The sequence below is a fragment of the Emys orbicularis genome, chromosome 2 (genome assembly GCF_028017835.1).
Source record: "Emys orbicularis isolate rEmyOrb1 chromosome 2, rEmyOrb1.hap1, whole genome shotgun sequence".
Lineage (NCBI taxonomy): Eukaryota > Metazoa > Chordata > Testudines > Emydidae > Emys > Emys orbicularis.
The window spans coordinates 286,442,443-286,468,688 of record NC_088684.1 but is presented as its reverse complement, the minus strand read 5'-3'; the positions used below and the strand labels follow the sequence as shown (position 1 = coordinate 286,468,688).

At 44.0% G+C, this 26,246-nt stretch overlaps 1 protein-coding gene across 2 annotated transcripts in view; it reads left to right on the top strand.

Annotated features, from left to right (window-relative positions):
• The window catches only part of OXSR1 (oxidative stress responsive kinase 1), a 118,216-nt gene extending 99,112 nt beyond the window's left edge, over nt 1–19,104 (top strand). For both annotated transcript variants that reach the window (XM_065397712.1, XM_065397713.1), the window contains 9 exons: nt 1,205–1,270; nt 1,540–1,662; nt 6,133–6,168; nt 8,259–8,417; nt 11,244–11,329; nt 12,813–12,865; nt 14,657–14,725; nt 15,738–15,802; nt 16,468–19,104. In XM_065397712.1, the coding sequence (XP_065253784.1) occupies nt 1,205–1,270; nt 1,540–1,662; nt 6,133–6,168; nt 8,259–8,417; nt 11,244–11,329; nt 12,813–12,865; nt 14,657–14,725; nt 15,738–15,802; nt 16,468–16,542 (732 nt within the window). In that variant the 3' untranslated portion in view covers nt 16,543–19,104. The remainder of the gene's footprint in view (nt 1–1,204; nt 1,271–1,539; nt 1,663–6,132; nt 6,169–8,258; nt 8,418–11,243; nt 11,330–12,812; nt 12,866–14,656; nt 14,726–15,737; nt 15,803–16,467) is intronic.
• The last annotated feature ends 7,142 nt before the right edge of the window (nt 19,105–26,246 follow it).

Here is a 26,246-nt window from a genome sequence, read left to right as displayed (position 1 = left end):
ACAGAGAAGTGTTGTTTACCCCTTCACATAATACAAGAACTAGGCATCAACCAATGAAATTAATATGCAGCAGGTTTAAAACAAATGTAAGGAAGTACTTCTTCACACAAGGCACACTCAACCTGTGGAACTTTTTGCCAGGAGATGTGAAGTCCAAAAGTATAACTGGGTTCAAAAACGAATTAAATAAATTCATGGGGGATAGATCTATCAATAGCTATTAGCCAAGATGGTCGGGGACACAACCCCATACTCTGGGTATCCATAAACATCTGACTGCCAGAAACTGGTACTGGACAACAGGGGATGGATCACTCGATAATTGCCCTGTTCCGTTCATTCCTTCTGAAACATCCAGCACTGGCCATTGTTAGAAGACAGGATACTGGCTAGATGGACCATTGGTCCTACCCTTCTTCTGTACCCTGTCTGTGAAATAGACAAGGGTATTAGAGGACTTTTAATGCAAAGGGATACTGCTTATACATGTAGAGATTTATTCCAGTGTATGCAACATACTGGGCTTCCTCCTTGAAAACACACGTGCTGTGTTCTGTAACTCTCCCTGGCCCCAGGGATGGATCATATTTTCCATGTATTGGGTTGCACTATTCCTGACCCCTCATGCTGGCATCTGAGATGACTTGCCACTGACAGCGGGGAAGGGACCAGTTTGAGTGCAAAGGGAATAGGGCTGAGTTAAATAGTATTAGCATTCTAGCAAGACAGTATGTGACATACGTAATAAAATGGCCTGATAAAAGGCTCTGCAATTGCCAGTTTTTCTTGTTTCCTGCCCAATTTTTTTTAATTTGGTCAATTTCTAGTTATCGGGCTAAATATTTTGCAGTGATTCAGTTGAATTTTAAGGAAAACCAAAGTTTCATCTATACCACTTCTCACTTGCTAATCCTATATCATTTTGCATGGTAAATCTGTCACAGATGAAAAGGTATATAGGATTAGCATGCATATTAGAGAAATTCTAACTGCAGTCCCAGGGAATGAATAGTGGATTGCTTCTTGTTACATCTCGCAGACGTTCTTAGAAAGAATGATGTTGACTCCCAAACAGCACAAGTCTTCCTGGTTTTATTAAAATTAGATTGAAAGTGGGGTTTATGGCCAAAAAATGCTTGAGCCATGAAATGACTTTCAACAGTAGACGAGTGAATTAGACACTTAAAATCATTTTCTTTTCCAGAATAAAGAATTTCTACAAGAAAAGATGTTGCAGAGAGCACCAACAATCACTGAAAGAGCTAAAAAGGTACCAAGATGCAAATGGGCAGTGACCACCTTTGTTTAACATGGATGTCACAGTTCTGCTAGTTTTTATGCTTCACTGTACTCAAAAATTTTTGGACTAATTCTTAGTTAGCATTGTGATATTCTAATGTCTTCTAGATATAAATTCACTGATCCCTTATCAGTTCCTGTTAGAATCCAGGATTACAGCTTAGATACTGTTTGGACACATTTTTCCTAAAAAAGACAGTTAGAATTATCTGCATTTGTTTCTGTGTCTCTGCTGAACAGGTCCGAAGGGTCCCGGGTTCCAGTGGGCGTCTTCATAAGACTGAAGATGGTGGCTGGGAGTGGAGTGATGATGAACTAGATGAAGAAAGTGAGGAAGGCAGAGCAGCAATTTCACAGCTCAGGGTGAGCCACTGGATTCTGCAACAATTGTATTACTTGTATCACAGTAGTGCCTAGATGCTCCAGCTGACTTCAGGGCCCCATTGTGTGAAATGTTACACATAAACAGGAAGACAGTCCCTGTCCCGGAGAGTTTACAGTCTAACCAGACATGAGAGAGACAGGATGGTAGAAGTAGTATTATCCCTATTTTACAGAGGGTATCCTGAGGCACAGGGCTTGTGACTTTTCCAACGTTGCACACAAGTCTGTAGTAGAGCTGGGAATTTGAATCCAGATCTCCTGGCTCCCAGTCCAGTGAAATAACAGAGAATCAGGATAGTCGTGTGGCTAATTTAAAACTGCAGTGGTATAAACTACCTGAGATTGTTTTCGTAGCATTATCTGAAGTACTGTAATGGACTGATTAATGTGGATATCACTGCCTCCTACATGATAGAATCAACTGCATCATAGGTCTTACACAGCCAACATTCTCCCTGAGCTCAAGTAACTGGGACTTGTGATTGGACACGTGGAACAGTTCTATCCCAGCAACTGCCATGGAGTTGCATGGCCCCAGTGTGCAATCAAGTGGCATCCGTGAAGTCCTAAGTAGCTACGGATTTTGCAGTATTATATTTTGTGTTTAAAAAAACAGGTGTAAAACTTGAAGTGTTAAATCCTTTGTAGATCTTAAATCTTCAGTGATATGTATGCTCATCATTCCAAACACTACCACTTCAAAGATGTTTTTTCTAAATGTAATTCTTCCCTGTCATAGCAACACATAGATTTTAATGGTTCTCAGATTTAACTAAGGAGAGCCAAATAATGAGCTTTTGAAGACTTCTTCAAATACTCTTGTACTAAAGTTATTTTCTCTTGGGGTGTTGTTTAAACATTTGCCCCTTTAAAGCATTTCCATCTTCTGGTTTATTACATCCCTTTTATTTATGATCTGTGTAGAAATTTCCTTAAGTCTCTGCAAAATTAGATGCTTTTTGCAACCTTGCAGCTTTTTTTCTAATATGCTTGGTGATTACAGTTATTCTGTTTTTATTTGTTAGCTTTCCAGTTATAAATTTGACTAGCTTTCTTTTTGTGCTCAGACTGTTGCTACTCACCCAGGGATGATCTTACCATATCAGATAGATAATTCTGAAAATCTTGATCTAGGACACTCTCAGATATAAAATACAGTCTCCCTATATTTTAAATTGTAAGGCTAATTTTAAAGGAGGCTGATATTCCAAACCTTGTTTCAGAGAAAATTAAAAACTTTTTGTTCCCATATCTTGTCTCTGAAATCACGATACCCTGATTTAGCACTGGCCCCTGTTGTGTTTTGAACATGGCTTATTTGTTTTTTTTCCTATTGAGCGAGAGAGAATTGACACTTTCATTTATAATCTCCATTCCAAATGTTTGGACTAGCTAAAGATTCTTTGAAAACTGAACATGTTATTCCTTATACTGTGATCCATTCAGATCTCACAAGTTAATCAGGGTCGGGCTGGGTCAATACTTGGGTGTGAGATCTCCAAGGAGCACCTAATAATAATAACATTAACAGTACAACATCAGAGCAAAAATCTCATCTTGCCACTAGCCTAACTAATGCCCGACGGTAGCAACAGTGTCTGGAGATACCATTTTCAAATATCCGAGATTGACTTTGGCCAATTTGTAACGTACTACCAGAGCCTCTCCTCCAAAGAAAGTACAAAGGTCTTGTTCGCAGACCAGTCGGTTGCAGAGAATACTGTGTAGGAACTCCTCCACTGTGATCAAATGCTGATGGTGCCAGGAGAAGAGAGTAATCCAGGTGGAAAGGTAAAATCTGAAATCCATCCCACCATTAAGCCTCACTTGACACGTTTCCAAGCAAGATGTAGAAAAACTGTTTGGCATTATTCCCACAGACACTTCTCCTCTGTAGCACCCAGCTTTACTATAGCCCTTCATTTGTTTTAAAATGCTCATTTCCAAGAGTCTGAACACCACAAGAAATGAGTCAGTGTAGCTTAGAAGCATTGTTTCTCTGAGAGCTCAAAAGTACGCTAGACACTGCATGGGGCAGGTGAGGGCAATAAGAATACAAACAAGACAAGAAGGGAAGAGGCAGGACAAGGATTAAAGAAATAGGATTATATGTTAAGGGTATCATCATGTTATACACAACTCTAGGTTTGGGGTTTAAAGTGTATTAGCTCACTTAAAGAATGCAAAAGTAATTAGTGAAGTGTTGTGATTAACTAGTGAGTGCGAACATGCAGTGTGCCGTTGTACACTGATACATTCATTTTATAGTGGAAGATAAATCATGTAAGAGCATGTGTGTTGTGATTTATCTTTAATTTGAATTTCCAAACTCCAGAGGGATCAAGCAGCTCAATTACTATCTCTATCCGAAAGTAAAAGTTGAGCCAGTTTGCTCAATGGGATAGTAGTTAGAATTTTCTTAGTTTTCATTTTTAATAATGAATAGAAATGCCATTAGTTTGTCTGCTGTTGAAGTGTGAGAGTAAGTAGCGCTGGTGAGTTAGAAAACAGATTTGTAGATATTATTAATATTAAATGAGCTTAGTTTTCTTTAAAGAGGGAACTAGAAATAAATCCAAGATTAATTTCATTTATGTAGAAGCTTTCATCCAACAGGGTCCCAAACTGCATATCTGTTGCTTTACTTTGCTAAAGCAAGCTGACACTTTATTTAAAAAATATTAACATTAAAATGCAGTCATATCCCAAATGAAATGTGACAGCTATTTAGAAGAAGCAATTCTGTTGAACAATTTAGTTCAGGGAGTAAAGATACCTTATCCAGTTAAAATTGCATGAGGAATATAAGGAGGCTGAATTTAAATCACCCAAAGTGGAAATTTGGCCAAGATAAGGGGGTTAACATCTACTCTTACAAAGAGGTTAGGATCTCTCCTGGCATTGTGATAGTTCACAGGGTGCCCAGGACTGAGAGTCACCTTGTTACCCTCTGCTTCCAGTAATACCACATGTAGTATTACTTTACCATCCCAACCTCAACCCCATTTTTTAGACCATTGTTTCTCAACCTGGGGGTCGTGACGTCCAGGGGGATTGTGGGATAAGTTTAAGGGGGGTTGTGGTCTCGGTCTGTCAGCCTCTGGTGGTGGGGCTCAGGATTAGTCTGTCAGCTCCCGGGTGGCTTCGTCCCCGGCCCCGGGTGGCTTCGTCCCCTTACTGTTAGAACCCCGCGTGGGTATAAAGCAGATATTTGCGGAGATGCAGAGCTTTAGTGACAACGAGCAAGACTCCTGTCCATGAGTGTGCAAGCCGCTTGCACACACTAGCGTGACCAGGGACCAGTGAGCCTGGTGCCCACTCTAGTGTGTAGGGCTGGGGGTGGAACAGCCACGCTGGACGAGCTGCCCAGGCTGGGCGCTGGCTCCTGCAAGCAGCTGCCTGACATGCTGCTGCTTTCACCGTTGTGGTTCGTGGCCCGCTCGCTGGCCATGGCCCTGCTGGTCTCTCTCGTTGTCGCTAGAGCCTTGCAACTCCGTGGATATCTGTTTTATAACTGCGGATATCCGTATCTGCGGATATAAATGTTCTATTCACACAGGGCTCTACCTACCTTTTCAAATCTGAGTAAGTCCAAAGGGAAAGGTTGAGAAACACTGTTTTAGACTATAAATTCTTTGGGGCAGGGACTGTCCCATGTTTGTATAGCACCTAACACAGAGTTCCCCAAATCTAGTTAAATGTTGAATAATTCCCTTTTACTCCGTCTCTTCCACTTGTTTTCTGACACCTAGAGTCTAAGGGACTGCCTTTTGTTAATTGTTCCTAAAATGCCTAGCACAATGGGGCCTTTGGGGGTCCCAGGCATAACCATAACAGAAATTATAACTAATAGGAAAAGGTAATATTGTTTCCCAAATATAAAATAAGACTATTTGTTCATTGTTTCAACTGTAGATAGGAAAAAATACTTTATCGTTCTCAGGAATTGTTTTTCATTGTTGTGTATATTGCTTATGACTTCAACTTTCTAATGTATTTAATGCTTATGACACCTTTAATATTCTAATTGCTCTGCAGACTGTTATGTTGTCCTCTTTAAGAGTTGGGGTGGCTTTACAACAGACTTTATTAGCTCGGCTTGCTAATAAAATCCATATCTGATCAATGTAGTCCTCATTAATATTAGATTTCTCTGCCAGTAAAGAACTCCGGTATTTCTTATTGTATGCTACTGTGTATAAATCTAAACTGTAAGTAATAAACCAAGCCATGACAATACATTTCCGGGGGATAGAGCATGGCTAGGCTGCTGAGAAATTATTTGGTTTGATTGCTGTTGTGCATTTTAATATGTAGATAAAAGTAAGACCAGACCCATGTATGTGCATTTAGTGAATATTAACATGGTTGAGGCAGTCCATGGCTAGTCAATAAGGTTCAGTTTTGTTACAGCTTATAGTAACAACTGATCTTTTTTTCATTTTTTAGTCTCCCAGAGTGAAAGAATCTTTACAGAATTCGGAGGTAAGTTGGACCTTTTGGAAGTTATTGCTCTTTGAATCTGACAACTCCCAATCATTGCCAATATTACAAGGAACATGTTCTTATTGGCCTCTAAAAATAATATCCCCAGGCTTGGAAGCTAGTTCCTTCCCTAGAAGGTGAATCATTAACTAGCTAGAGAGAGACTCTTAGCAGTAACCTTAACAAACCTTTATAGCAGGGGTTCTCAAACTTCATTGCACCACGACCCCCTTCTGACAACAAAAATTACTACATGACCCGAGGAGGGGGGACCGAAGCCTGAGCCTGCCTGAGCCCCATGACCCTGGGCGGGATGGAGGGGAAAGCCCAGACCCTACTGCCCTGGGTGTGGGGGGCCCAAGCCCAAGGGCTTCAGCCCCAGGCAGGGGGCCTGTAACCTGAGCCCCACCACCCAGGGCTGAAGCCCTCTGGCTTCGATCCCGGGCAGTTGGGCTTCAGCTTGGGCTCGGGCTCTGGTGACCCCATTAAGATGGGGTTGTGACCCACTCTGGGGTCCTGACCCACCGTTTGAGAACCGCTGCTTTATAGGGAATGTTGTTTTCAACTTAGTTACTATGTTCACTCCCTTGTGGGGATCTTCTCTGATGATTTCCTTGTCAAATAAAATCCTGAAAATTGTTACAGCCCTCCAGCTTTGAGGTTGAATCCACTATTTCAAAGTCTGTCAAGTTCTTCACATCCCTTCCCTCCAAACAACTTAGTCAAAGGGTTTCTCTACTCTGTAATTCAAAACCCACAGCTGGCCTGTGCCAACTGATGTGGGCTCGGGCTAAGAGGCTGTTCAGCTGCCGTGTAGACATTCGGGCTCGGTCTGGAGCCTGGGCTCTAGGACCCTACGAGGGGGCCCCGAAAGTCTACACGGCAGTTAAACAGCCCCTTAGCCTGAGCCCTGCGAGCCTAAGCCATCTGGCACAGGCCGGCCACATGTTTTTAATTGCAACGTGGACATACCCAAAGTGCCCATTTTACAGGACCTGGTCTGACTCATTCTCAGCCTACCGCTAAGCCTCTGAGATAGGCCTTCAGGAGTCCTTCACAGTTGGTAGTGGAGCAATAATGTAATGATAGTTAAAAATCTTGCTTCAGAACTCTCTGCCGTCTGCAAATCTTACACAGGAATTTTATTAGTGTATCTTAGATATTAGCATATGGTTGCTTGCTGATTTGGTGCGTAGATATTACTTATTTCCTTCCCGACACACACGGGATGTTAAACTGGCACGTCTTGTAGAATTCCGATGCGGTTTAGCCTCCCTGTTCTAACTTCAGCTTGCAACTGACAACTTGATCAATTATAGAGAGATTCCCTGCAGCCATCTCAGAATGGAGTCAGAAGATTTATAATTGCAGTAACGAACATTTCATCCATCCTTCTCCCCTAGAGAACTGACTAGGTTCTTGCTTTTCCATATTTTTGGTCAGCCAGGGACTAGAGCATTAAATCTATACATCCAGTCCCAATCATGCTTCTCTTACATGCTTTGAAGAGCCTGCACTCTGTTTACGTTACCTCAGAATTGAATGCGGAACTGTTTTGACATCTTAATACCTGGAATCATATTTGTTTGGAAACAGATAATTATCTACAAAGATTTAATTCTTCGCTGTGTTGTGTGTGTATCCCCTCTGAAAGGAATCACAAGCCAGTTTTAATAAAGCAATGTGGGAGGTTGACCCGATGACTTGGCAAATGAGACATGTCAATGATGCTCATGTTCCAAGAAAACGGAGACTACAGCATGTGATTGTATCTTCCAGGGAAGAGCTCGGTTTGTATTACTATGTAGCATTCAGTCCTTCTGCTGTACGAGTTTCTTGTCCATAGTAATAGGGAGGATGAGCATTTCAGGAGATAATGAGGGAGAGGAAGAATCATCTTCCAGAGCAAGGAGAAGTTGAAGCCCCTTGACACCCACTTGGATCTGACTTAGTGGTTTGAGGGGATGGAAATGTAGCTGGCAGTAAACTCATCAGTTGTGCTTTGGCAAGCGGGGTCAAAATGCACTTCATGCCCAACCACCTGCTCTCAATGACATTCCTTTTCTCATTAAAACATCTTGGTTTTGTAGCTGTTCCCACCAGCTGAACCTACAGGTCATTTACTCCATGTTCCAGCACAGACTCCTGCTCAACTACCTCAGCCAGCAGGACAAGCACCTGCGCAGCCTTCTCAAATTGCTGTCCCTCCACCTACTCAGGCTCCTGCAGCAGCTCCAGCAGCAGGGCAGGTAAGGCTAGAAACCCTTTATACACACGTTCAGTTTTGCAGGAGACCCTCCTTAAAGTATCCGTCTCACTAGAATTGACTTAAGCCAGGAAAGCTGCTTATGATGAGCTGTGTTAGCGTGGTGAATTGTCCAGTTGAGTAAGAGGAGTAGGCAGGCCCTGGTGGCTTTGAGGTGCTTAGCTTAGCACAATCCCACAGGGATCTGCTTGCTGCTGGGTTTTCTTTTCTCTGAACTAGTAGTGGCTTTTAGTGCTGTACGGCAAACGCATTGGTTAGATCAGCAGCTTCTTGTTTAAGGTGATTAAGGAGTAACATTGACAGGGCTGTGAAGCAGGTTCTGGCCAGATCTCTCAGCAGCCTCAGAGCCTCAAGGGTATGTCTATAAGGAGGAGTAGGAGGAAACTGGAGGTGGAAGCAGGAGGTTCTCCAGGCTCTGAAATGGATGCAGGACACGTGCATTGAAAGAGCCTTCGTATTAACATAAGGCTAATAGAGAAACCAGATTTCCCTGTGGTTTTGAGTTTGAGGCTGTTTTTTGACAGGCTCCCATTTGGTGCAGAAGAGAATTGATGTGTGTGAGGAAACCTGAAACCTTGCTAAGTAGCACAGAACTTAATTCTGTTCTGTATTGTTTTGGTGCAAACCCAGCTAGGAGAGCCTACCCAAGAGGGAAAGAAGTGAATTCTGATGTCTTGGGCTGAAGGGCAGTGGGGGGGCGGAAATTGCCAAAATAAACCATTCCAGAGATATTTGGAATATGTCTTACAGTTGGCTGGCTTACAGTGCTGCTAAATTTGCCAGACTCCTGAATGATGGTACTTCTAAATAAAAGAAACTAATGTTCGTATTTGCTGTTGGGGAGAAGCATTTATTTTTAGAAAGGGCAAAACGAACATGATCTCGCTAACAGCCACATAGGGAAGTGTTTTGGCAATGCTACTAGTAAAAGTAACACTCTGGTCTTCATTTTTTCCTAGAAACTTTTTTTAGTGGAACTATATCTAATCTCATTGCACTTAATTCCTATTTCCACTTTAAAGATAACCATTACTGACAATATACTAGTCTTAAAGAGAAATGGTACAGTTTGGAGTAGACATTCACTTTGCTGCATTAAATCATAGCTCAGAATCTTTGATGTATTTCTAAATAGGGCCAGCACTTAGACCAGAGGTTGGGAAACTACGGCTTGCGGGCCACATCCAGCCCGCAGGACCCTCCTGCCCAGCCCCTGAGCTCCTGCCTGGGAGGCTCGCCCCCGGCCCCTCCCCTGCTGTTCCCCCTCCCCCGCAGCCTCAGCTTGTCCCACCGGTGGCGCAACGCTCTGGGCGGTAGGGTTGCAAGCTCCTGGGGCAGCGCAGCTGCAGAGCCCGGCCTGACCCAGTGCTCTGTGCTGCGCGGTGGCGTGAATGGCTCCAGCCTGGCACCTCTCCTGGTGCTCTGGGCAGCGCGGCTCTAGGGCCACCAGTCACCGGTGCTCCAGGCAGTGCAGTAAGGGCACGGGGTGTGTGTGGATAGAGGGCAGGAGAGTTCGGGGTGGTGGTCGGGGGTGGAGCTATGGATAGGGGGTGGGGCGGTCAGAGGGCAGGGAACAGGGGGGGTTGAATGGGGGCAGGGGTTCTGGGGGGGGCAGTCAGGAAGGAAGGGGGGGTTGGATGGGGCGGTGGGGGCAGTCGGGCGGGGGTTCCAGGGGCGGTCAGGGGACAGGGAGCGGGGGGGGGGTGGATGTGGCAGGGGTCCCGGGGGGGTTGGAGGGGGCAGGAGTCCCGGGGGGGGCATCAGGGGGCGAGAAGCAGGGGGGTATAGGGGGTGGGGGCCGGGCCACGCCTGGTTGTTTGGGGAGGCACAGCCTCCCCTAACTGGCCCTCCATACAATTTCTGAAACCCGATGCGGCCCTCAGGCCAAAAAGTTTGCCCGCCCCTGATTTTTTGAAACGGTAGTGAAATTGGTATCAGATGGCGTGAAATACCTCATTTCTCAATCAAGCTGTTCATTTTTAAGTTGCTCAAAAGAGAGTGATTCAGATGAAAAAAGGTCTTGGGTAGTGTTTCCCTGCTTTGTCAGCCTAGCATACGGTCTGTCCTATTGCTTCAAGCTACAATCTCTTGTGCAGCATGTGAAATACAGACTAAGATTTAGACAATGAAGAACAATCAATCCTCCCCCCCCCCCCCCTCCCCCCCCCCCCCCCCCCCCCGGGCACGCCAGATTTTGATTAAACAATAAAGCAACAGTGTGTCCTGTGGCACCTTAAAGACTAACAGATGTATTGGAGCATAAGCTTTCGTCGGACGCATGTGGGTATTCACCCACGAAAGCTTATGCTCCAATACATCTGTTAGTCTTTAAGGTGCCACAGGACACACTGTTGCTTTTTACAGATCCAGACTAACACGGCTACCCCTCTGATACTTTATCTATCAAATACCTTAGATTCCAGACAAATCAAATTTGCCAGAAAAATTATTTGATAAATGCGCTGAAAACCTCTTCTGAAGCCTCTGGCGAGTTTCCAGTGTCTCTCTAAAAGGCAAATACCTATTCCACCATTTATTTTCTCTGGAGACAATGCGAGACAGGATTGTCTTTCTAAATATTACTACGTAGTATAGTTCAACTGTACATTAATATTCCTCTCATTTGGGTTTTCATTGTGCTCTCAATATTCCAATGAGTGGTTATATGCCCACACATTACATAGTATTTGATAGTTGTATGGTATTCAGTATTTATACTCAATTGTTGTAATCTGTGTTTTGTGCTTTTAAGACTGGGGGAAGAGGGGTTAGTGATAGTTGATTTTAAAATAATCCAATCCCATTTTAGGCACCACCAGCCCCTGCCCCTGCCCCTGCTGCAGCACCAGTTCAGGAGGATATAAAAGTCCCCATCAGTCTTGTGCTAAGGTTAAGGTAAGTGTGCTACTGTGGAACTGTTGGAAAGGAAGGCAGTGTGAACTAGTGGGTGGGGCCTGGGCTATTAAGCTAGGGAGCTCTGGAATTGTAATCCTGGATTTGTCACTGAAACATTGTTTCCTTGAGTAAATTATATAACCAGTTTTCCCCATCTGTAAGATAGGTAGGTGAAGTTATCCCTACCTCGGAGAGGTGCTGTGAGGATGACTGTTTGTAGAGTGTTCTAGAAGTGTTGTTAATTTCATAGATCGTCATGTCTTCTCCCTTGTTGCATTGAAGGGATGGTGACCATACATGTACTCCAGTTTAGCTTCCATCCCATGCCCCTAACTGGGACCAAAACCCAGCAATGTTTGGCCATGGGACTGGACGGCATGAGGAAATCCAGGAGGCCCAAATTCTTTTATTCAGACTCCTCTGCAGCTTTGCAAATTCTATATCCTGAAAGGTATCAATCTTGGTGTAAAGCGTACCAAAGTCTGTTCTAGGCAAGAATGAATTATCCCTGTTTTCCCCATGGAGGTTCAGGGATATTCAGTTGTTTAAAACAACAGAAATCACATATGGTACCTGATCTCTTGTGGGCTTTCTCAGCTATAATGGGATTCTGTGTTGGCATGCTGGGAGTGTCTCATGGAGTAGCAGCCAGCGGTCTGCACAAGAGACCTGACGTTGTACTGAATGGCCTTCTGGTGTGCTTTCGTAAGCACAACTGTGTTTAGCTAACTTTGGGGGGGGGGCTTCCTAAAGTTCATTGTATAAGGATATCAGCTTATTTAGAACAGTTTACCACTGTGTATAGTGCCCTTCTGTAGTTAGGTACAAGAAAGAGAAAACAGTTATAAATACAATCTAAATTGGCAACATCAGCAGTACCATTAAAGAACATTCAACTCTCGGGTGTCTCCTGAAGAGTCCCTTCATTGAGAGCTGGGAGAAGGATGATCTTGTGGTTTAAGGCACTGGACTGAGTTGCTAAGATTTGGGTCTGCCACAGACTTCCTAGGCAAATTAGTTAATCTCTGTGCCTCAGTTCCCCATTGGCAAAATGGGGATACTTCTCCTACCCCACAAGGATGCTTCAAGGATAAATCCATTAATGTTTGCATGGTGCTCAGATACTGGAGTGTGTGTGTGCCGGGGGGGGGGGGCGCTCATAAGTTCATGGATAGATGGGCCTTATGTATCCTGAGTATCAACAAGCACTGGCTCTGTCAAACCAATGGGGGAAGCACATTCCTAAGTATACGACCCTCCACTGAGAGCTTTCCTCCCAGATGCAAATCCAGGGACTGTCTGCATCCCTGTTGGATAGAGTAGCTGGTATTTAAAAATTAAAATCCAGTTATCTTTTTAAAACTGATTTTTGAATGACTCCCCTTCAACCAGAACACTGGAATCCCCAAACAATCTGAAATAAATTCTGTACAACAGCTGCTTTTTCATTTTAATGTATTAATACTATGTATTCTTACCACAGGAATTCAAAGAAAGAACTAAATGATATTCGGTTTGAATTTACCCCGGGGAGAGGTGAGTAGTTGTGGAAATTAAATGTGTTGAAATGGGGGTGGGGGACGGCTATCTTTGTGGTGGGTTTTTTGTTTCGGTTTTTTTTTCTTGGCAAAAAATTGAAATGAATGTGTGGAGATCCAAGCAGAGGTTCAGATTGAGATGCGTGCTCCACTGGAGTGTACTTGTTCCACTCGTTAAATGTTTGAGATATCCACAGCAAACTGCCTGGATCATGCCTTCTTGGAAGTTTGGTGCTGAGGCAATGGGGCATCGTCCCCTCCCCGCCCCCCCCCTCCCCCCCCTGTATTAATACATACTCTGGGTTAATAAGTAAAAAGTGATTTTATTAAATACAAGAAGTAGGATTTAAGTGGTTCCAAGTAATAACAGACAGAATAAAGTGAATTACCAAGCAAAATAAAATAAAACACGCAAGTATAAACCTAATACAGTAAGAAAGTGATTACAGGTAAAATCTCACCCTCAGAGATGTTTCAATAAGCTTCTATCACAGACTGGACGCATTCCTAGTCTGGGCACAATCCTTTCGCCTGGTACAGCCCTTGTTCCAGCTCAGGTGGTAGCTAGGGGATTTCTCATGATTGCAGCCCCCTTTCTTCTGTTCCACCCCCTTATATATCTTTTGCATAAGGCGGGAATCCTTTGTCCCTCTCTGGGTTCCCACCCCTCCTTCTAAATGGATAAGCACCAGGTTAAAGATAGATTCCAGTTCAAGTGACATGATCACATTTCACTGTAAGACTTCAAGCCCCATTCCTCCCAGCCTGACTCACAGGAAGGCCTGCAAGCAAACAGAGCCATCCACAGTCAGTTGTCCTGGTTGATGGGAGCCATCAAGATTCCAAACCACTGTTAATGGCCCACACTTTGCATAAGTACAGTAGGCCCTCAGAGTTGTATTTCATATTTCTAGTTTCAGATACAAGAATGATACATTTATACAAATAGGATGACCACACTCAGTAGATTATAAGCTTTGTAATGATACCTTACAAGAGACCTTTTGCATGAAGCATATTCCAGCATATTTCATAAAATCATATAGAGTGCAACGTCACCCCATGAATGCAGGATTTGAAGGCTGCTGGGCCAGCTCCTTCAATCTGAAAGTTCTGGGTGTCCCTACAAGACTTCTGAATAATTGAGGTGGTACAGTGTAGCTAATTTTAAATAGTGTCCACCTCTTAAGTTTTGGGGGGGGGTGGAGACAGATGTGGACATTTTCAGAAGTCTCTAGTGGCCTTAAATTTGCCTGGCCACCTGTCAATACTGGCTCAGGGTAGAAAAGAAGCAAAACTGTAATCAACACTATATTATAATTGCATTCTACACCTCTACCCCGATATAACGCGACCTGATATAACACAAATTCGGATATAACGCGGTAAAGCAGCACTCCGGGGGGGCGGGGCTGCGCACTCCAGTGGATCAAAGTAAGTTCGATAGAACACGGTTTCACCTATAACACGGTAAGATTTTTTGGCTCCTAAGGACAGCGTTCTATCGAGGTAGAGGTGTAATGTGACCATTTAGTCATTTTTCTAGCTCAGCTAGCTCAGCGAACTTTTATTGTATCATAAATTATAATCCGTGCAATTTGTGCAGGTTTTTGTTGTTTGTTTTAAGAACTAACTTGCCAAATTTCTGATTCCCAAATCATTTGGGTTAGTGAGAAACTTGATTGTCCAATGTTGTGCCTATCACTTCGTTGTTTGAGTGACCATAGTGTAAGCTGTCCCAGACTAGTTGTAATGTAAACTGAACAATACTTATCTTTGTCCCCTACAGATACTGCTGATGGTGTGTCTCAAGAACTCATCTCAGCTGGGCTTGTTGATGGCAGAGATTTAGTAATAGGTAATTACAAGTGATGCTATAGTGTTCTTTGTATGCATGTGTATGCTTTACAATAAACACCTTTAGTTATATAGCATGTGGAGAATGACCAGATCTTTAGGTACTGAGTTCTTCTGGGAAAGCTCACCTAGGCCCTGATTCTGTATGTCATACTTGGGCAAAACTGTCATTAATTCCAGTGGGAGTTTTGCCTGAGTGTGTGGGTTTGAGCCCCAGAGTTCAGAGAACACGACCTATTTCTAAGAACGGTGAAGAAAAGGTTCTGTTGACTGTAATTGTAATACAAACTAAAATAAACAGCTTCTAGGCAGTGCAGCGAACACACTTGCCTTTCACCTCCTTTCACTTCTGGAGGCCCTTGGCTGGTGTCCCATTTTGAAACAGGAGTAGATCAAAGTGCACGACAGAAGATTTAGTATGTCGTAGCAGGGTCCACACAGACAGTGTACAGCAGGCTAGTGCAGGGTACATATGCACCCCAGCTTGCTGCGAACTAAGTGTGTGTATAGACACGCCTTAGATCCCCACGTCCCACAATCATTTCTAAACGAACACATCCTCTTAAACGGTGGATGTTACTGCTAAAACTAACAACAATCTGCGTTGCATGAGCACTTCTCTTCAGCTATAGCATGTCGAATAGCATTCCATAGAGACTGGTTTTGAAAAGGGGCTCGCCCCAACCTCCCTCTTAGAAGGTAGAAATGCTGCCAGCTAGCAGCTAACCTGATTTGCCAGCACAGTCAGGCATTTAAGACTACACCTGCATAAACAGAGGTTGCTTTTCAGAATCAAGCTATAATATTTGCACAGTTTAAAAGTGTAGATTAAACATAGCTTTTTATTTTGCCTCGTTGTGAGCCTGAAGATTTCATACATTAACCTGTATTTGTAAAGTGTTCAAAGCTTGTACACTCTGAGTACTGTTAAAAAAAAAAAAAAAAAGTGCCTAATGGATTTAGAATTTACTGTATCGAGAGTGTCCTAATATAACCTGTGTGTGTGATTTCAGTTGCAGCTAATCTGCAGAAAATTGTGGAAGAACCCCAGGCAAACAGAGCCGTCACTTTCAAACTGGTATTTATTCCTGTTCCCTTGTTAAGCAAGTTGCCATTTTTGTAAATAAAACACTGCATATTTAGTGACAAGCTTCCTGAACCCCTTACTTACTGTCTATTTTCAATAAGAGATTGAAATAGTGTGGCGGTGGTATCTGTACTTGAAAACCCCACGTACCCAACAAGAGTAGAAGTGGTTTGGCCAGGTAAGGTGCCATGGGCTCCTTTCTGGAGGAGAAAAGGGAGGCTCCAGTTGACAGGAGCTTTTTTTTGAGAGGGGAGGGAGCAGAAGAAAGACCAAGTGAAGGGGTGTCCTTGAGCCCAAGAAGCATGATGGCAGTGGCAGAGGAACCCTGCAAAGAAGTAGCGAAACCCAGAATTGTTTATCAGCAGGGGGTTGAAGACACCCCATTATAAAGTTAGACCTATCTTGGGATAGGGAGTTACCTGTATTTTTCACCCTGGCTAGTTGGCTTAGCCATAAAGTGAATAGTTGTTGATGAAACTTTGAGCGCAGCTCTTCATAGCTGAAAAATGCTCAGCGGTAAACCTCAGACGCTGCCATGTGCTGAACAGAACCAAAATTGTCCTGTACCTGCTCCTTCCCTGAACTAAACTCAGATCAAGCTATAAATAATGCATAACGTAGTGCTATTGAATTTTTCTTTCCCATTATGTTCCCAGGCATCTGGTGTGGAAGGCTCAGATATTCCTGATGATGGCAAACTTATAGGATTTGCACAGCTCAGCATCAGCTAAACTGCAATCCCAGGAGAGGTTTCCTTACTGAAAACCTATATGTGCATATTTCTCATGCTTCTGTTGGCCTGAAAAACAAACAAAACAAAAACCACTACTGCCAAAGAATTGAACTACAGCCCCCATTCTAGGAGCTTTAATGTTTTTTCCTAAATAGGATCACAAACCTATTCAGCTTCCTGAAATTACTGATTCCGTTTACTGCTTTTGTAAACAACTCTCATATGTTTTTATATCTCCTTCATCTCACACGTGCAGATCCAACACTTCATTGCCTGCATGGTCATTTTATTATTGCCTTACTTAAAAAAAAAAAAAAATACTACTGAGTACGAAACAGGGGTTCCACTACTCTAATCATCCAGCCTAAATGTTTGCTTACATGTGGTTTCATTTCTTTCACTTGCTGTTTTTGCACAAGTTTAAAAGGCCTTTTTTGGGTTTCTTTTGCTCTTGAATCTGCTTTTAACCTTGCATCTGAAATGGAGATGCTGGTTGGTCAGCTGACATGCTGGGGGATCTTGCTTATCTTTAGGGCTGTGCTTTTAAAACTCAATGGATTTGAATGCTGGCATTTCAGAAAGCGAGCCAAGTCTTACCAGTAGGACAGTTAAAAATTCTCTTTCATCACATTTCTGAGAGATTCCTTTAAACTGAGATCTTAGGTGCCAACCATTTATTCATCTGCCCCTTTGGTAAACTGCTATAATAGCCTTCCCCTCCCTTCATTGCACATTAGTGCTAAGTGTGGCACTGGGACAGAACCTCTTAATTTACCATGATCAGGTTATTGCTTAAAGTAGTCCTCCGATGTAGTCCATTCTTAAAGTAGAACTGGGAGGCTCTCCAGAAACTGACCTTTCAGGTAGATTAGTAATAGTCATTTTTACAAAGGAGAAGAAATCCATGCTCCTTGGCACTTAGAAAGCCTGCACATCGAATTATTCTTTAAAACAAATCCCTCTGCCCTGCTGAGAGTCCTTCCTTATGTGCTTTGCAAACAGGTACATGTGGAACAATCCCTGTTCTGTTTTACAGCAATAAAAGGATTGCCAGTAGATGTATACTAGGCAAGTAAGCTCTGGACCTTGTGTCCATCCTGCACTAACTGCTTGGGTTTTCAGATGTCTTCTCGACCCAAGTGTCGAAGTTTGATCAAGAGGTCACTGAAACCATGTAACTCACATTTAGGTTTCGTTAGTATGTGGTGTTTAATTTGAATTTCTACATAAATAATATAAATTATACTTTTAGTTTAAAAAAGACACTTGTAATGCAATATGTGAATAATAAATGGTGTTGATTTTTTTCCTACTGTTTCACAGTTCGCCTTTGTATCTCCTATTGGCTTTGAAGTGTTTTATACAATTAAATTGTAAGCCTGTAATTTAACACAGAAATATGGAAATACGTTCTGTTTCCGTCAGTTGCATACCATTCAGCAAGGAGTGTTAAAATGGGACAACTGGGTTCAATTAGGACTTTTTTATTTCTAAGTCTTGTAATGAACAATATATATTTATATATTTTTCTCTATGAGCAGCTATGGAAGCTTCCTAAATTTTGCATGGTTTTATACTGCACTTGTTTCTTTAGCCTGTAGTTTAATATCTTCCTACAGGGACTGCCAGTTATGCACAATCCCATCATTAAACGAGTGCAAAGGGAGGGAATGGGAGAAGAGGATGAGAGAGAGTCTGAGCAGCGTTGAAGTGCTGAGTATGAGAGCGAATAAAGGAATATAAAGCACATGACAATTTTTAATATAATGGGGTGGTTCTCATTTAAAACGTGTATGAAAAGTTTTGGCACCTTTTCGTGTTGTGTGATGCAAAGCACGCTCATGGCTTATCCTCTAAAGTTCTTATTGGCTTTGGAAGAGCTGGTTGTGATCTGCACATTCATGAAGGCCAGTGGGTGATACTTCTTTAATTTTTAAATCTTAGACAGAATATGGAGACCAAATAGTTTTGGTGCAGTATTACTTCTCTTCTGCCTGCATGCCATGCATACCTCACTGTTCATTTATGCACTGGTGCTGAGAAATGTCAGACTCAAACTGCTCAAATGAAACCATGTAGTATCTATTTATTAAATGATCCCTGGCCCTCCCTAATTCAGAACTAGCAGACACAGTGAGTTTGCACTGACATTGAGGCTTCTATGTTTTTTAAATTTAAAAAAAAAAGCAACTAGAGTGTATTTGAGATTAGATCTCTAGACATTTTTGGTAGTCATTCAAAATTTTGCTTGGGATACTACAGTGCTAGATAATTTTGTTTCTAAGTGCCAATGCTGTTCATAAAAAATATTTTTTTTAATATGTCATTAATGGATTTGGTTTTTGGTACTTCTGGTCTGAACCTAGGACCAGGTGGTATTTTTTAATTTAGTTGATATTCTAAGGATAATGCTACATTAATGAAACAGGATCCTCTCCACAACTTTGTTGTGTTGTAGATTATAATGACAGATGTAAAATATTCCGCCTCTTTTCTTTTGACTTTGTATTTTATTGCATGTATCTCTAATTTTTAATCAATAAAGAATAAATTGTCCATGGCCATGCTTTAGATGCCATTTTGTTTTCAGAGTTGGGTCTGATGTTGCATATCGGAAAGCTGGGATACAGGGCTGTCACGGATAACAGAATTCATGTACATAACTGAACTTTAGAAGCTCATACCCTGACTCTCAAAGTGAAAAAAGTATTAATGTATCTCTACACCCCAACAAAAAACCTGCAGCAGAGAGTCTCAGAGCCCTCGTCAGCTGACTTGGGTTGTAGGGCTAAAAATTGCAGTGTAGATGTTTGGTCTCGGGCTGGAGCTCAGATACTGAGACCTTCCCTGTCCTGGGGGCTCAGACCCCAGGCTCCACCCTGAGCGTGAATGTCTACACTGCAATTTTAAAGCCTCCCAGCCCAAGCCCTGTGAGTCTGAGTCAATAGATTGGGGCCAGCCACAGCTATGCCGCAGGTAGACATATCCTAGTGGGGATGGGTTGTGAAGAATTGGGAGGATGCACTGGGGTTTCACCTCTGCAGAACTGGGATCTAGCATGGTGTACTGGGTTACACCAAAATGTCTGAACTCATGCTTAGTAAAAAACTGGTCTGTGTTATAAAAGTGCTGCGTGACGGGGCAAAATAAGTTTCCCTTGTCTTGAAATAGTCAAGAGTGTTGCAAACTGGGATCTAAAGTCCACTAGCCAAGCACTGTTAGAAGCTTGCATAACACTTTAAAGAGCCAAACTTTTTTTCTCTTTCTGTCTTAAAATATTGTCAGGAATCCTCCACAGTAGAGGATCTGATTCAGGAATTTGAGAGAACTTTGCTTCAAATTTTAGGAGAAGTCAAGAGTGCACTGAAATCTTTTTGCAGAAGTGAGATGCTACAAGTCTCTTTATCTTGCAATATCAACTCTAATCATGCAGCTCATCCTCTTAAACCCTAATAGTGTGGGTTCTTCCAAGCCCCTCTTTGTTAGCAGTTGCTTCTGTTTGAGTGTTACAACAGGAAGGTGCCCCATGTTAAAGATCTTGTTGCAATGTGCGGATGCAAGGAGGCCACCAGTCGTGGCAAGCTACCAATAGAATTCCAAGGTAAGTATTTGAAACTTACTCTAACCTGAACCACAGACGTCCTCTGTAACTAGTATAACTGTGCTAAAGATTAGTGACCAGTCAGTGTGTCAAGTGTATGGCTGGATAGTTCTATATAAGTGATCAGTCTTTAACAGCATCCCACCCCAGCAGCCAGTTGGGTAGATAAATTGTATTCCATCAGCATCTTGCAGCATATAGCTACTGGGCTGAAAACGCAACATTGTTGCCCTACTTCATTATTGCTCCCTATTATGAAACAGAGAGCGCAGTTGGCTTCCTATGGTGTAAACCTCATTTTTCAAACATTCAACCCCATAGTCTCAAGAAGAAACCAGTCCCTCTGAAATTTCATATCTTCCTTCTCTTCCCTGCTTACCGTTTTTTCCAGGAAGTTTGAAAATGATCAGAATTGTTGTTTTCGTTTAAAAAGTAAAACGTAACGAAGATTCCTGTCATTGCCTTTTTGAAATCTTTCCAAACTGCCTGGCTCTGTTTGGCTCCTAGTGTTGAAGTGCCGTGGCCTGTACATTGCAAATTTATTTTGTTGGCCTTGCTGAGATATGCCTTCAGGTTTTTTGAGGGGCCCTTGTAATGTGCCCCCTAAGATATTATATGATAGGGGTGTAAATATCACAATACATTAGGAAGAGAAAAGAACCTTGTACAGCAGTGATATAAAGAGGAGGCACAGAGGCCTTGAGGGGAAAGGGAGTTGGGCATATTCATCTAGGCCTCTTCGATGAGGAACATGTTAATGTTTGTCTCACCAGACCATAAACCTGTGCTGTGGAAGCTGGCTAGAACAAACTAGTTCCCATACTGCCTTGTCAGATGGCATCTTACCGGCTGCTTTCTCACTCAGCTCCCGCTCTACATCTGGCTTCTGTGGTGTTGTGTGGTACTTGTATTATTTTGTGTTGGGGTCCCATTGTGCTAGGCACTGTCCAGATGCATTAGACAGTCCCCGCCTCCGCAAGGCTTGCAGTCTAAATAGGCAAGTCAGACTCGCGGAGGGAGGGGAAATGCCCAGGGTCACCCAGCAGCCCAGTGGCAGAGCTAGGAATAAAACCCTGGCCTCCTGACTCCCAAGTCCAGGCCCACTGGACCACACTACCTTCCTGTGATGCCTGCAACATTATCATCCTTCAGTGTAGGCAATCATGAGCATTTACCCTGTCAGGAAAAATCCCCTCTCCCGCTTTCCATGAGAATCAGTGTAGGGCTGGAAGGGACCTCAAGAGGCCATTGAGACCCCGCTCCCTGTGCTGAGGCATGACCAAGTAAACCCACACCATCCCTGACAAGTGTTTGTCCAACCCGTTTTTAAAAACTTTGAATGGTGGGGATTCCAAAGCTTCCCTAGAAGCCTGTTCCAGAGCTTAACTGGAGTTAGAAAGTTTCCCTAATATCTAACCTAAATCTCCTTTGCTGCAGATTAGGCCCATTACTACTTGTGACTGATCCCTGCCCTCTTTAAAACAGCCCTTAACACATCTGAAGAGACTGTTCTCAGGTCCCCCGCAGTCTTCATTTCTCAAGATAAAACATGCCCAGTTTTTTTAATCTTTCCTCAGGTTAGGTTTTCTAAACCTTTTAGGGTAATGAATAAACTCATTTTTACTAGGTCAAAAAAAACATTAACGTGGTGAACAGAATTTTGCTTGGCTGGTAGCTGCATTATCCCGTGTGCTGTCCTGCCTGGATCGTCATCTGTTTCAATATATGTTAATTCCTAAGCTGTTGTATGTCTTTGGCTGACATGCTTTTCTTACTTCTCTCTGGGTCCTGGTAGCTGACAAAGCTGTTGGTTAGAGCTCCTGGGAAGTCTTATTCTTAGGGGAATTCTGCACCACTGCACGTTCAGAAAACACATCCCCCACAGATTGTTTTGCTTCTCTGCAGAAAGTGATGGAGAAGCAAAGGGAAGCCATGCCCGGGGTGGGGATGCCTGTGGGCATAGTTTGGGGCAGAGTGCAGAGCTGCCCAGCTGAAAGCGTGCCGCTCCGCTCCGCTGACTTTGCAGCTGGACACCACCTCTTCGGTCCTAGAGCCAGTTTTGTTCCCCTTCTGTGTGCTGCGACCCATCCTGTTTTCTGTACAACAGTGAGTGCCCCAGGTGGGGGAGGGCTGGGGGAAAGAGGCGGTGGGATGGGGAGTGGATGGGGTAGGGTGTTGTGGGGAAGGGGCATGGGATGGGGAAGAAAAGGGGATAGTGGAATCGGGGTTGGGGTGGGGGGAGTGGGAGCCCGGCATGTTGCATCCCTTTGGCTGCAGCTGGGGCTCCCCTGTTAAGCAGACCCATCAGCCCCACCCCCACCCTGATGAGCCCCACCTCCCCTGCCCCTGGACCACCCCATGAGATCCCCACCCCACTGAACCCCAACCAGCTGCAACTGGACCCCCACCCCGACGAGCCCTGCCTCCCCTGCACCTGGACCCCCCAGCTGAGCCCCAACCACCTTCACCGGGACCCCTCTGCAGAGTCCCATTGCACCTGAAACTCCCCAATGAGCCCCTGTGCATCTGGACCCCCCACTGAGCCACCCACACCTGGATTGCCCCACACAGCCCTCTTGCTCTGGATCCTGCTGGTCTGAGACTAGGTCTACACTACGGGGGGGGGGGGGGGGGGTCGACCTAAGATACGCAACTTCAGCTACGTGAATAGCGTAGCTGAAGTTGCGTATTTTAGGTCGACTTACCTGGCTGTGAGGACGGCGGCGAGTCGACCGCTGCCGCGCCGCCGTCAACTCCGTTTCCGCCTCTTGCCGCGGTGGATTTCCAGAGTCGACGACGGCAGAGCGATCAGGGATCGATTTTATCGCGTCTTCACTAGATGCGATAAGTCGATCCCCAATAGATCGATTGCTACCTGCCGATCCGGCGGGTAGTGAAGAAGTGCCCTGAGCCTGCCTGCTCACACCTGGTGCATCTGGTGCAGAGGGGCAGGGCCCCAGGGTGTTTCTGGGGCAGGCCCAGCCCTTGTGCTGTGTCAGGGATGGATGCAGCCTCACTACTGACTCCATGTCCCAGGCAGAAGTGGTGCAGGGTGATTTCCCACCATCATGCAGCCAGTGGCCTGTGTTCCCCACTGCCATGCTGGAGCCTCCACATTTATTGACAAAACTTGCAGAGTTTTAAAATATTGTGCACAGAATTTTTATTTTTTGGTGCAGAATTCCCCCAGGAGTAGAATTCTGCTTGGTGGGTAACTTGTGGCACAAGTGAGCTAGGAAAGGGGCCCTGTAGCCATACAGGTTTAACAGTATTCCTCCCACTCTGCTCAACCTGCCTTGATGTCGCAGTGGTTCTGGCTTCAGGATATTCCAAATGCCCAGGGATATTGAATGGTGTCATACTGCAGCTTCCCACACATGCCGAGCCTAACTGTAGCCTGCGCATGCCTTCAGGGCAGACCACGCTCTCTCCCTTGTCTCTTCCCCTGCTGGGTCTTGACAAATGGCCTGATTACACCATCCATGGAGCTCCAGGTAACTAGTTCCCTTAAAATGGCTGAATCCTGCTAGACTGTACTTGCTTAACAATAACTTTCATTGACTTCCTGTCCTGGTCTGGACCAAATATGTAACTATCATAAGGTACCTCAAGCAGCCAAAGAGCAAAAGCTATTCACAGAGCTGGGTCTATGTTCCTGAATCTCCCCCCATAAGATACATTAACTTAGACTAACGGTGTGGTGATTTATACAGGCACTGAACAAGCAGGGTCGCTCCCCCTGAAGAAGAGGGTGTGAAATGCAGTCACAAGTGATGCCAGCAAAAATGAATTGTTTAATAGAGGTGGGTCTTTGACTAGTTGGTCCAGGGTTTACTTGAAACCTTAGGGCTATTCTGAAGTGGTTTCTTCAAGAAGAAGCATTCTCTGATGGAGCAAGTATCAAAGTCATTGAACGGATAAAGGACATGGGCCTGTACTACAAAGGCACAGAGGAGTACCTTTTGAATAGTGTTTGAGCCCTCTAGTAATGCTCAATCTGTTCTGAAGCCACCAGAACAGCAGGGTGCATGAAGCTGGGCCTCACATTTGGGTATATTTAATCAACATGGTGGATTCTCCATGTTGTTTTTCTTGTGTAAAAAGCAAAGACCCAGCAGCAGGAACGCAGAGAGGTGAGTGTGGAAAGAGGAGGCTCCCGAACAATGTTCCCTTTAGACCAGACAAGTTTTAACTGTGAAGTCCCTTGCCAGTCAATCAAAAGTTTGCAGAGAAACCAAATCCAAGTAGCTTAGTTGTTTAGAGCAAAGACCTGTCACTGAATGGCCTAATGCTGCAGGCCTTGAAGGCATCTGTTAATTTACATGAGAATTAAGAACCCATCCAGCTGTTGGATAAATGCAAAAAATAGTTTATCAATTATTTAGCAGGTCCTGTCACATTGCACTTGGTCTTCTAATGGCCTCTCTGTACTAGCTATTAAAACCGGTCTTATTGATCAGGTTGTGAAGAATTATACCACATTTGTTGGCTAAACACCTTTACAAAGGGCAGAGAGGCACTAATATTAATGGTATAAGTAGGGGTATATTGCAATATGATACAGGCTAAATCGGAGGCTACTAATTGGCTAAGATTTAGAAAAATATTACTTTTCCCTCCCCACCCCAAGCCCGCCAAGGAGGAGAGGCTGAGGAACACCAAAAGTTTCATCTTCAGGTAGTTTTGGCTAGCTTCCGCAAGCTATTCTTCAAGATTTCGTAGTCTTAGTTCACTTAGCTGTCCGGCAATGAGGCTGCAAGGGAGGGGGGTTTCTTGACGAGCCCCCAAATTGTCGTGGAAAAAGTCACCCACGCATTGATTTTAGTTCACAGACTCAAGCCTGAGGCCAGTTTATTGCAATACATACCAACGCGTTGGGGTAGCAGTCCGAAAACTACCACACCCAGCACAGCACGCAGGCTACTTTTATTCCTTCAAACCGCAAGCATAGTACAAATAATACGTCATTTGCGTGAAATAAGAGTTGGGGTCTGTCCCTTTTTCCCGGTACCTTCCTCATTATTTTACGAGAATTGGGTGCCTATTGGGTGAGGGGTTTCTTGGTGGTTTCCGCCATGGGTGGTACTTGGCACCAGTTGGAGTGTTTTTCTCGTCAGGGTACTTATTGTTTTTCTGGGGTTTTACGGTTAAGGGCGTAGGGGTTTATCACAGGACGCCCAAAGAAGATATATGATTGGCTAGTTTGGCAGTTAGCTGAAACTACAGGGGAAGTTGACCTTTACTAGAAGCAATTTCTTCATATAGGCTGTTATTCTGTTTCATAAACAAGCGGTTATCATGTTTCTCATAAACAAGCGGCTATCATGTTTTTTTATAAACAAGCGGATATTGTGTTGTTAAGGCCTTTCGCATTGCTCCCTCCCCCTCCCTCCTCTGGTCATAGCCCATGACCGTATTTGGCAGGGGCTTGTACAGCTTAGTTTTGTTCAGGCCCTGGCCTGTACTGTTCTATGTAAAGGCCGTCTGTATAGTCAGCTTCTGTCAGAGGGCCTGAATTTGGGCCTTCGGTGTTACTTTGGCTGCCATAAAGGCCACCCAGTTCTTTTTCCCCACACAGTGGAGTTACTCCAGCTGGATGTCGGTGTAATGCTATGCTAAATCAGATACCTAATGCTTGACTTTCAGAGGTGCCGAGTCCCCCCCAGAACAATTGGAGTCAATGGGAGGTGCAGGTGCTCAAGGGTTCAGAAAATCGGGCACCAGGAGCGTGGATTTAGGTGCACAAACTGATCATTAGCATCTTACCCAAGCTCACACAGCTGGATCCTGCTAGAGATGACAATAGAATCCATGTCTCCTGAGACCAAGTCCTCTGCTCTAACCTCTAGTCTACACTGCCTTTCAGACTTCAGCACACAGGGAATGGCTGTTGCCTATTTTGTTGAAAGGTGATTAATACATTACACAGTACAGCATGTGAACTAGAAAACATGCATTAGGTTTTAGTAACGTGGATCCTGATGAAAAATTAGCTTTGCCTTAAACTCTCCAGAAGTACACAGTTATTTTATGTTTAAACATTAATTCTAGACCATATGAAAGGCTGGCTCAGTACTGTCTGCCCGCAGACCAAGCTCACA